We start from the raw sequence: 12,133 nt of genomic DNA on the forward strand, positions 1-12,133 counted from the left end.
AGATTGCAGTTTATATGTGGAAAGTTTGCCTGTGTAATGAACTTTTATCTCCTTCATTGCATTACTCCTATATCTAATTGTCATGTGGTATGTGTGACTGTAGACGAGGTTTGGATTTGTGAATGGGTTTATTGGCCACTTATATATATATATAATTTGGAACTACAAGCAGTAACAGCGGAAACACAAATCACCACAGCACCTGGTAAACCTTTTTCAGCATGTTCTGTCTTCATCAGCCGTTTCCGGGCAACAGCTTCTAACAGTGGAGATTCTTCAACTTGGCGCATTCACGTTATTTCTTCACAGACCTCCATATAGAACCGACTCTCAACTGACTTTGTCCCTTGCTTATAACATCTCGGCACAGACCACATAGAAACATCCTGTTTCCATTGTTGTAGTCCAACTGTAGCATTATTAAGAATCTGTTGCCTGGCAAAGTGAATGTGCTTACTTAGCTGTTGCGCAGAAATGGTCACTGTTTATGGAGTCACCACTTAGCAATGGGTCTATATGCTACATCATGTATATTATAACACTGTAGAAATTCTCTTGACCCCTTCATTGCAAACTTAAAACACAATTTGTGTTCATCAGAGGTGTTGTTCAGCCCTGAAAATCATTGGGATATAAGAATGTAGTACAGCACTGAGCCTGAACTTTTGTGGGATGTACATAGTAGGAACAAAGAATGAATCACCGAAGAGTTTCAGGAATACCATAGAAGTGATTTAAGGTTGTGTAAGAAATGTCATTTCATGGGCACATAAATTTCTAAAATTCATTAAAAAATGTGGGAGAAACTGAGGTCTGTACACAAGAATTACATATTGATGTTATACAGATAATTCACCGATTCATTTATATTAGCTCCAGGTTTTGTTACTAATTTTTCTCTTTAAAAATATCTCAGTCTGTCCAGGAGAATGGTGGTAAATATTTTAGCATTCTAAATTCAAAAGTATAAACTTTCATATTAATCATTCAACTTTTATATGCATAAGCTTATGGTATTTATCATCACCGTGTGCAATAAAGCCATCGATTAATCTGAATTCATAACATTAATCTCCAGACTTTTGAGCCACTGCATTTGCTGGCATGTGACTATGAACAGTCCCAATGAATAATCTCAGGCTACTCCCAACTTATGACTTTAATGCCTTCCAGAAAATAGCGTTTTAAGACAGACATCAGTTTCTCTTTGACTTACACATCATAATTTGAGATTCTGCTTCTATGACCATGGAAGCAATGTGTATGAAACCTTATTTAAGCCCTGAATTAGTAGTTTAAGAGCCAGTGAGTGTTATATATTGTATAATGTATGACTGAGCTTGGGTAAGTTTTATCATATATCTGAATTTTGCCTGAAAATATGCACAAAAAATGTATACTAGGAGTTCCAAAAAATCTTAAATATTGGATGTCTGATGTGATATGTCGGGTACAATAATGAATATTAATTTCAATGTATCACTGTATTAATATCTTAAGTCTGGTTTTACTGAAAGTTGAAACAGTGTAGGTCAGGAACAGCCTATATTTTGGATTCTTCATCCAGAAAATTGACATGTTACGGCACACAGATTGTGTGAATATTTTCTTATCTTTGGCTAGCCTGCCAGCAGATGAACCAGCTGAGTGTGGTCCTGCAACTTGCCCTCTCTCCAATTGAAGAGGAAGCATTCACATATTTTCTCCAGAATTGCCACAATCCATGGGCTGATGACATGCGTGTCATGTATTATCTCGAACGTTCCAGGTCAGTTTCTGCTGATGAAACATGAATGCAGAGTGAAATTGTGTATAGTAGTTAGGGCCATTTTTTTAATTAATTTTCATTTTGCATTTTGAGTTATGTCACCTGTATGGGTTTTAACATTCACAAATATTAATATGAAAATAAAATTCGCTCAGGTATTTCAAAATTCACTTCTAGATATTTAAAAATACTTACCAACAAAATCTGAAGGTTAACTTCTAATCCTGCTTTTATATTTGTAAGGAAAAACAAGATTGTAGTGTTACCATTTCCATGTGTTTATTTTTCCCTGTCACCTTTTGAATCTGTTACAGATTTTAATGTTATGTTTTTGGAATCTATCCCATGTCTGTGTTCCTGTCATGATATAGTATTGCACTTGCGATATGTGATTTGTGGGGCTGGTAAGCCGTTAACTCACTTTACTGTGGAGAACAAACATACCAAGTAGCAAACAAGTGAGCAGAGAACAACACCTCCATCTTCTTGTTTAAAGAATAAGAGAGACGAGCATGAAACAGGTAGCAAGCAGAACTCTGACTTAAGAGCTCTGCTTGCTACCTGTTTCATGTTGGTTTCTACTTGGGTTATTCTTTGACACAGGAATTGGAGGTGACATATTTCTCTGAAATACCAGTTGACTTTCAGAAGACTACTTACTGTTATATCCCAGAAGACAGAACTCTTCATGCACTGAGAATGCTTTCAGTATTGGCATATGACCTGTCTTCTATCATTAGTACTTTTGGTTGTTAATCTAGTAAGTTCTCCTTTGCATCTCACCTCTTTAATTTCATGTTTTTTGATGAACTTATTTTTTATGTATTATTAGTCTTCATTAGAGCATTTGACAGTTGTAATGGTTATTTTCTTGCATAGACTCTTTCAAAGATACTCTAAATTGAAAGATATTATTGTGTTGTTTAGGATTGCAGAGGCAATGGAAGTGAACAGTAGCATTCGCAGTTCAAAGAGCCACATAGATCCAAATAGTTTGAAGCGAGGTCGCACAGAAGATAAGCCCAGTTGTGTCCGGGACACCATTGTCCAGGCTTATGCTAAGACACTGCCATCTGTCACCAGGAAACTAGCCCTATACTGTGCACAGGAGAAATCCTGCTTCACCAACTGGAAGCAAGGTACAGCATCTGCTGACCTGTAGTTTTTTATTTGTATCACTTGCAAAATTATGGGAAGAAGGGGATCATCAAAATGTTTTCAGTAAGAAGACAAGATTGTGTGTAGTCTGATTTCCGTATAGCTTGTGTGTAGTCTGATTTCCGTATAGCTTTATCTGCACTAAAGATTACTCATAATTCCAGTGGCTTACATGACAGCAGCTATGACCATCATACGTATCTATATTAATTATTTAGTACTCCCCTGAACTGACTAGCTTGTTGCTTATAACAGTTTAGACTGTAGCTTTGAAAAAAATATGTGTATATAAGCTTCAGTTCATAAGTACTGAATATGTGTTCTGAATGTGGTATTTGAGGGTCTCGTGGCAGTGCCCATGAAGATTACTGTTTACTGTTACCTAAATTCACAGTTCATATCAATTTATAGCAGTTGATTTCTCAGGTACTTCAAAATTATAGTTTGTCATGCCAGTTGCTATTCATCCTAACATCACCATTATGAAAAAGCTAAATAGTTCCGTTCAGTGTGACTTGTTAAGATTTTCTTATTTCAATTATTTATGCCCTTACATGTTTTGGTCTTCAGAGACCATCTTCAGAGGGACATCTTTACATCAATACAGTTAGAAGCCACCATTACAGTACATGTTCCAAAAGTCAAAATATATACATACAATATGAATAATATACAATTGGCTCTAAAATCTAAAGTCTTTACAACTACAGCGGCTGTTCCAATACTTTCAAATACTTGTAGTTAGTTTGTTAAAATTCTATTGGAATTCATAAACCAAGCTGGTTCCTGTTGTCCCTCCTATTATCTCTCTTGATGGGGGCTGAACGTGTGCCACCTTGTCGTTCTCGAGAAGAGGGTTCTTTAATGTTGTCCTGTATGTGTTTGTGGCCCACTGTGTTGCTTTTACTCATCTGTATTGATGTAAAAGGTGTCCCTCCAAAGATGGTCTCTGAAGACCGAAACATGTAAGGGCATAAATAATTTAAATAAGAAAATCTTAACAAGTCCCACTGAATGGAACTATTTAGCTTATTCATAATATTAGTGTGATGGACCAGAATGAAACAAATCAAAATCACCATGATCCTTAAAACAGTGTCATGTCATCAACGGAAATGTTTTTTTGTTTAAGCTCATGGTATGCGGAATGTCCTTTTGACACTGGCAGTAATAATCACTTGATACTGTTAATGTACTGTATTTACTATGAGTACAGTGTCACAACCAACTCCGATGTCTGTGGAAGTTCACCGTGGTGAATTGCAGCCAGTTCGCTATAAATCCTCCTTGATCCAGGCCACTCTGGAGAAAGCTCGTGAGACATGGAGTCATATGATTCAGTCTCCTGTTCAGTCATCCACTCCATCTAAACGGGATCGTTCCAGCATGGAGAATCCTTCAGTAGAAATGACACCGTTTTTATGTACACCTCGAGCTGCATCAGACACATCGAATTTCACGAGGTATTTCTTCAGAACATATATATTTCTTATTTTAATGCATCTGTGTAATTGCTTTTCAGTTATGTTTCCAGATTGTATCTCTTTCTGAAAGTTATTTTGAATTAGGAGTTTGAAATAGGACACGACTGTTTTCTCTGTAAAGGGATGGGTCTTCAGATGTAAATAAATTGCATGCTTGGACTAAAGTGACTGTAACTTACATAATTTTATTAAAACTTCATGTAATATATACATTACATGAAGATAGGGTTGACATTACCTTAGTAATTTAACTTACATTTGTCTTTGCAGGAATGTGACAGCTGTTGTGTTCCCAACGCTCACATACACAAGTCCAAAGTCTGATGATGATCTGGGTAGTTCCCCTGTGAAGCGGTTCCGATATTCAGGCCATTACTCATCGCCACTAGGAAGCGCAATTGCGTCATCACGCAAGTAAGTAAACAACATATGAATGCCATGTTCTGGAAAAGGAAAATATAGTGCAAGCCTGTTTTGTGCGAACCTAGTTTATGTAACAAAGAAATATACTAAATCTTCAGAGTCCTCCCGGTTCATTCAGCTCAGGCATGTTAATGAAATCTGTTCACATATGTTGCTGTCTGACCTAAGTCTGATATGGTAATCTACATATGGGAGCACTTACCTGACCACTGGACAGATGTGGGAGCAAATTTGTTAATACTGTTTACTTGAATTTGGGAAAGAATGTGAGGAAACTAAATTGCATATCTTATACCAAATTATATTTATGTTTACATGGCCATGCCAGTTACTCCCTTCATAAATAAATATAGAGTGCCTAAAATCTGTGGTAGATTTGAGGTTCACATGACTACTGAGATTACTTACCGTCTTGTGGGATATGCTGCCAGGTATTCTAGGAGATCATTACCGACATCTTGGAAGAACATCTGTCCTCATCTTCCAGTTTCAGCTATATTCCACTATAGATAATCTAATCCCAAAGTAAAGGTGCTGTTGTAGTCCAATGTGACTTGGATGTGGTTCAGTGTAGAAGAGCATGTATTGATGTTCAAAGTGAATTGCACACGGGAAGACACTCCTGGATGTTGGCTAAATGAAGAGTCTTGTTGGCAGGAGACTGGATCGGTACTCCAACCCAGATGCATTGTCTCTGCTCCAGACACCTCATGTCCGACGGAGGACACCCTCATCATTCTCTCGGCTACAGGAGAAACAAGATCTGTCTTCTTCAAATACTGTATTCACACCACAGTCCATTCTGAAGGTACTTGTCAAACTGTGGGTTCTGTAACCATGTTTTATTTTGGTTCCATACCATATCTTACTCTTACATGAAAGATGTAAGTTACAGTTGTTATCGTAGCCTATGTTTGGCTTCTCTATAAATAAACAGTATCATTTTGTGACTAGTTTGAGCCAGTATGGTGATAGGATGGTTACCAGGTCAGTATTCATAAATGCTGACCCCCAGAGAAATTTTAAGTGTGTATTTCACTCTATATTATATTTAAGAACAGAATAAATCATTTGTTCATGGAGTCTTTGTTTCATCTCATTAAATACTAATAGCCTTCACATCTCTTGCATCCTTGACTTCTGGCTTTGCTGTATTGTGCAACTGCTGCAGAATAAGTTGTTTTATGTGTCAGGTGCGGAAGATGGTGCGTTGCTCTGTTAGTCCTGACAATCTGTCACAGGTATCATTCACGGGAGCTTCAGCTACTCCTGAGTTGCTGGAGGAGGAAGAAGAAGTGTCAGAGGAAAAGATGCAAGGTAATTACAGTACAGAATTTCTGCTGCATTCGTATAAAGCACTGTTGCAAAATCACATGATAAATTATAAATTTTACAAATCTTCAAATGGGGGTATTGATACAGTTTTATTTTTCTCTAGTTTGTTGACGGTGCATGAGTAAAAATGGCAAAAGTTCAATAGTGTTGTAAGTGACAATCTTATGTTAGTTTCAGATGAGGAGGCTGTGCAGGGAAGACAAATTCGCTTCAGTCTCCCATCAGATGAGCGTCAGGATAAGAATTTAACCCCCGAAGACATTACATCGCCTTCAGTCATGAGGTGAGTGTAATGGATTGCAGTTTGTATGAAGCTGAGCACACAGCAGCTGAGGTGATAAGATTTTGTGGTTAACAGACCATGCAATATGTCATTCAGTGATCGAATGATCAGAACTGTCCATTAGCCCTTTGAAGTGCAAATTTTGCCAAAATGGTATTTGGAAATTTAATTCCTCCCTTACAGAGAATGCACTGCATCCCCATTAGAAAATACCAACTCATTCATGTTGTATAGGAAATAATCACTGTTTATTGTGAGAATCATGTGAATCACACAGGTATACTTTTGGGAGAATGCAGAATTTCAGACATTAAAGTGGATGTTAACGTATAGTTTACACAGTTCTTTAAAGGATAAAATAATGGCCTTACGTGTATGAATTTAATCAATGCCCATCAAACTAGAAATTTTCTTACATGACCAGTGTATTTCTAGCAGCAAAATACTTTTGACATATATTTTGTATAAATAACGCTTCATTTCATTGCTTAGTTAGTATTCCCATTTGTTCATTGTGAAATTAAACAGATTTGTAGAAAGAATGCTATCATCTGGAGTATTACAGCATGTAGTATGGTAAAAGTTTACCATAATTTCAGAGGACTGTACCACCCCATCCTCAAGATCAGATAGTAACCCAAACAGGCTCTCATCTGGCATTACATTCCAGATGCAGTAATCTTCGTAGTCACTGCCGTAACATCATCAGATTGCACATTGAATGCATGTGTTTGCAGTTTCTTTGCTTGACTTAGAACTCTATTGTTTCAGGTCTGCCAGCAAAAAGAGCATATTAGGTGTTTCACCTCGCAAGGCACTAACACGCATTCGTCATCATGGGCCTGTAAGGTTTGACAATTCCATTCCTGAAAACATGATTTCCAGCAGTGAAACGTTACAAATGGCTAGCAGTAGTATGATTGACCTTGTGGAAAAGAATCTCTCATCTGTTGTGTCTCCATTGCATGATCGAGTTGTGAAGGAACATACATCAGGTACACATTCAGGCTCATTCATTCACAAATTGGTAGGGCAGAACTGGCTTTGTACCATTGCATGAACATACAGATATATTAGGCGTACACATTATATGAGTTCATGCTTATCGTTTACGGAATAAAGTAAGCACTTTAGACAATTTAGAGTGGTGGTTAATTATAGCTCCCAAAATGTATTTGTGTTGGAATACAATCTCATGCTTGCTCCTATCAGAAGTTTATTGATAATGAGGGAACCATCAGAAAGAGACTAAACATATTTAATGTCACAACTTGTAAGCAGTTTCAATATTTTTCTTATAAAAGTAGAAGTATAGTTTCATTGCAAGCCTTATATGTTCAAACCTGGCAGCGAATAAGTGATAATGAAAGCTCTTCTGCAGTTTTATATTTGAGTATTTGTGGATGGTGGTGGTTGTACTAAAACTACATGTAATTTTACAAACTTTTTACTTACTTACTTACTTACTCATGGAGCTGAGCCGTTCTGGAGGAGCCGCCAATTCTGCAGCTACTCAAGAATTTCCCAGCATGCCATGGAACCCAAACTTTCATTACCGCGTTCACAAGAGGCCTCCACTGGTCCCTATCCTGAGCCAGATCAATCCAATCCATACCATCCCATCCTATCTTATTGTCCACCCACCTACGCCTTGGTCTTCCAAGTGGTCTCTTGCCTTCTGGCTTTCCCAGCAATATCCTATACGCATTCCTTGTCTTCCCCATTTGTGCTACATGCCCTGCCCACCTCATCCTCCAAACATTTTCCTCATAGATACTAAAGAGAGTGAATTGTTCTTTTTTATTTTCAGATTCTCCTCTGGAAGGAGAAGGAACCGGAGAAGCGTCCCAAAATGAGCAGGATAATTCAAAGTCAGAGGTGTGCTTGCAGGACAGTGAGTCTATAAGCGTGGATGATAACAGTGATGTGTTTCACAGCCTGGAGAACAGTGACCGTACTGTCGATAGCGCTAATCATTCAGTTGCGGACAGCGCGGATGTTCAGAGTGAGTGCCCTCTGAAGAAGCTGCGAGTTGATAATTCTGACAAGGGGAAAGATGAAATTATTTCAACACAGGTTCAGCCTGTAGAAGTAAAGGAACAGTTCACACCATCACAACCCACAACCTGGACTACTGAAACTAGCATTCAGAATTCAGTTGAGGATCAAGAGACAGTAACTGCAGATGCTGTTGAAGTGAGACATTTAGTAGTGGAACAGGGCAGTAACTTGGAAGCTGCAGAAGGCTTGGTACAGAAAAGTTCTGAAGCAGATATGGAAGAAAAGGAACAGTCTGTTACTGCAAAAAGTAAGCATTCATAATACCTGAAAATTTGATGCTTCTTTGACAGAATGTCACTCTTTTAACACCTATAAATGATCAGATGCTCCTCACTTACTTCAGCCCTCATAATAATGACCCTGATAAGGGCCTTGTTTTCAGCTTCCAGTTCTGTGAACAACTGTTACCAGTCATTTAGTCACAACCCAACATTTGGGATATGTATCACCATGGTTTATTGATAAGAAAGTCATTCACTGTCAGTTGTTTCTGACACATGTTTCTACAACAATTTTATGAAGGCACAGCATTTTGTACTGAGATACACCTTAGGTTTGTCTTTGCCATTCAGGTACATCCTGAACTTTTTTTTTTTTTTTTTTTTTTTTTTTTTGCAGTTGTTGGTGGTTTTCTGAGTATTCAGCAAGTACCATTGATGATGATCCATATTTAGATGTAGAAATGATAAAGCTGTTAAAATGGAGACTGATGATACTGTGATGGTAGAATGTACAAAGTTGCACTCTTAATTTATATATAATGATGAATGATTTTAGTTAGAGAGGTCAAATTTTTGCGTTTGTAGATTGTAATACGACTACTGATTTTGCATGAGACATTTGAAGAATGCCAGAAAAAAGGGAGTTGGTTGCTTATTTTATTTTATTCATGCCACTCTGTGTAAAACAGATATATAACATAAACTCCGTGGCTTTCCGTCTGCTTGTTGGTGAAGTTAGTGGCAACTTTTGCAGATAGATGGTGTCGCGTGGTCAGTTTAATGGCTTCTCATGGCCGTTAAGCTTGGTTTTCTTGACTGGAACTGCTACTTTTCCATTCAAGTGGCTCCTCAGTTATCTTCGTGAGGCTGAATGGATCCCATTCCAGACCCACTACTTCTCAGAAAATTTGGTGTTACCAGGAATCGAACCCGGAACCTTTGGATCTGTAGCCAGGAACCGTGACCACTAGACCACAAAGGCGGCCCGTAAAACACATATATTCTGCTTTCAAAGTCTTCATGGGTGTATTTAAATTTCATATTGTAACAAGTATCCACATTTGGAGCGATTATTGCCTCACTATTTGCAACCATTTATCTTCTTGAGATCAGTTCGTTTACTTGTTACTTTACAGCACCACCACTAACCACAGTGCTGTCCTCACTTTTCTGAACTGAACCACACTGCACTGCAGTGAACTGAGAATTTTATACTACTCACCCATTCACTGACTAACTACACTGAACTGAACACTGAAAAACTGACTTCTTGTTCATATATTGTGCTGAACTGCACTGCACTGAGGCTGAAAGTTGACTGACTCACTACTTGCTCCTCTGCTCTGCTCTACACAGAAGTGAACTGAGACCTTCTCAAGAACTTGGCAGCTACTTTTATAGGCACATCACCTGTCAGGAATTTCTAATGAGTTCACAGGTGACCATCATCAACCAAGAAGCTTCCCTAACAATCCAGATCTTACGAGGAACATGTGCAGGCCATATGATGCAGTTTCCACCCTGTTAGGCTTCCATGACAGCATTTTTTCCAGAAACTTTAGTCCCCCCACCCTTCTGTGATCACACACTTATATGTGCCAACATGAGTGTGCTTTGTCCTTAGTGGTTATGTGTTCGAAGTCTCTAGTGCTGCAGAAATTTAAACCCAAATCATAAAATGTTATATTCTTTCATTTGTGCTAGTATCTTTTGTTAGGTGATGGAGGAATCTGTAAAATAGACAATATAGAACGTTCATATTCATAGTGAACTTACAGTTTCAGGTGAACGCGGGAATGAATTTCAGTCTGGTACAGAGGAGATGCTCAAGGAGGAAAAGAAAGATGTTGGCATCCTGCTAGATACCACAACTTACAGTGGGCTTTCGTTTGAAATATCCAAGGATATGGAGCAAGAGGAGGTGGCGGCAGCTGTCAATGTGACTGTCAGTTCGTCTGATGGTGATGTTGGTGTACAAGATCTCAGTGAAGGTAAGCATGTATGAGGGTATTTTTTCTATTGCTAATGGGGTGGGGCTAAGTCCCTTGTGCTGCAGCCACTTCTGGCTTATTGTACCAGCCCCAGATGATAGGTGAGGGTGATTGTGGAGCAGTTGGTAGAATGAAGATTGACAGGGGAAACCCAAGTACTTGGAGAAAACTTGTGCTGCCGCCACTTTGTCCACCACAAATCCCACTTGACCAGACCCGGGATTGAACTGGAGCCGCTGCGGTGGGAAGCCAGTGACTAACTGCTTGAGCTATGGCGCAGCCCATGTATGAGGCTAAGTCAATAAGTAAGTTACAAATGGATATAGAACTTAAACAAATAGGAGTACTGATTTGAAAAATGCTTTTATTTCTCAACATAATCTCCCTGTACATTGAGGCACTTGTCCCATTGTTTCACAAGCCCCTGAAAACCAGCAGCATAAAATTCTCTTGAGCTGCTGTTGGAACCAGGCGGTGACTTCCCTTTCTACAGCTTCATCTTTGGGAAAATGTTCAGCTGAAAGATGATGTTTAACAGGGCCGAACAAATGTAAATCGCTTGGAGCAAGGTTGGGGCTATACAGAGGATGCTCGAAGATTTCCCACTTGAAATTTCGCAGCTTCTCATTTGTCTTGTTGGCACTATGGGGATGTGCATTGTCATGCAAGAGCAACACGCCTTAGGTGAGGAGTCCTGGTCACTTCCGTTGAATGGCCTTACAAAGTTTCCTGAGGATGTTACACTAGGAGTCGGCATTTACGGTTTGTCCTTGAGGCTGGAATGCGGTGAGCAGTATGCCTTCGTGATCCCAGTCATGACAGCAGCCCAAACAATTTTATGCTGCTTGCTTTCAGGGGCTTGTGAAATGATGGGGCAAGTGCCTGAATGTACAGAGAGGTTGAGAAATAAAAGCATTTTTCAAATCAGTACTCTTATTTTTTTAAGTTCTATATCCATTTGTAACTTACTTATTGACTTACCAACATACATGTACAAGAAAAGTATTCCAGTAAAATCAGACCACTCTTACACTTCTAGATTTGTTTTAAAAAGAGAGTGTGTTGCTGCATCTGTCCATTGGTCATCTGATAACCCCACTCACAATAAAAAGGTTTTGATGAAGCCTGGTGGTTTCAGTAAATGCTAAGATTTATCAGTAAAATTAAATTAGAATAGACGAAGGGGTAGTTGGTTGTTAAGTAATCCATTCATTGCAATCACCTTTGGTGTATTGGACATTGTGAGTGAGATTAATTTTCTGTCTGAACTGGACAACATGGATCTTTTTAACATGAAGGTCTACTATGTGTGCTTGCACAGATATGTGCGTGCTTGTGGTACGTTCTGCACATTGCAGTGGATAATGATTTCATTAGGGATATTTTGTTGCATAATTCAGACATTTTTC

At 38.7% G+C, this 12,133-nt stretch overlaps 1 protein-coding gene across 1 annotated transcript in view; it reads left to right on the forward strand.

The window, feature by feature from the left end:
* Positions 1-12,133, forward strand: part of LOC111866915 (protein ELYS) — a 42,648-nt gene that overhangs the window by 27,684 nt on the left and 2,831 nt on the right. Inside the window, exons 17-26 of the mRNA XM_023856284.2 lie at positions 1,624-1,768; positions 2,696-2,907; positions 4,143-4,389; positions 4,681-4,824; positions 5,491-5,641; positions 6,027-6,150; positions 6,340-6,451; positions 7,223-7,446; positions 8,262-8,759; positions 10,512-10,724. Coding sequence (XP_023712052.1) covers positions 1,624-1,768; positions 2,696-2,907; positions 4,143-4,389; positions 4,681-4,824; positions 5,491-5,641; positions 6,027-6,150; positions 6,340-6,451; positions 7,223-7,446; positions 8,262-8,759; positions 10,512-10,724 — 2,070 coding nt within the window. The remainder of the gene's footprint in view (positions 1-1,623; positions 1,769-2,695; positions 2,908-4,142; positions 4,390-4,680; positions 4,825-5,490; positions 5,642-6,026; positions 6,151-6,339; positions 6,452-7,222; positions 7,447-8,261; positions 8,760-10,511; positions 10,725-12,133) is intronic.

This window comes from Cryptotermes secundus, unplaced genomic scaffold, assembly GCF_002891405.2.
Source record: "Cryptotermes secundus unplaced genomic scaffold, Csec_1.0 scaffold899, whole genome shotgun sequence".
NCBI lineage: Eukaryota > Metazoa > Arthropoda > Insecta > Blattodea > Kalotermitidae > Cryptotermes > Cryptotermes secundus.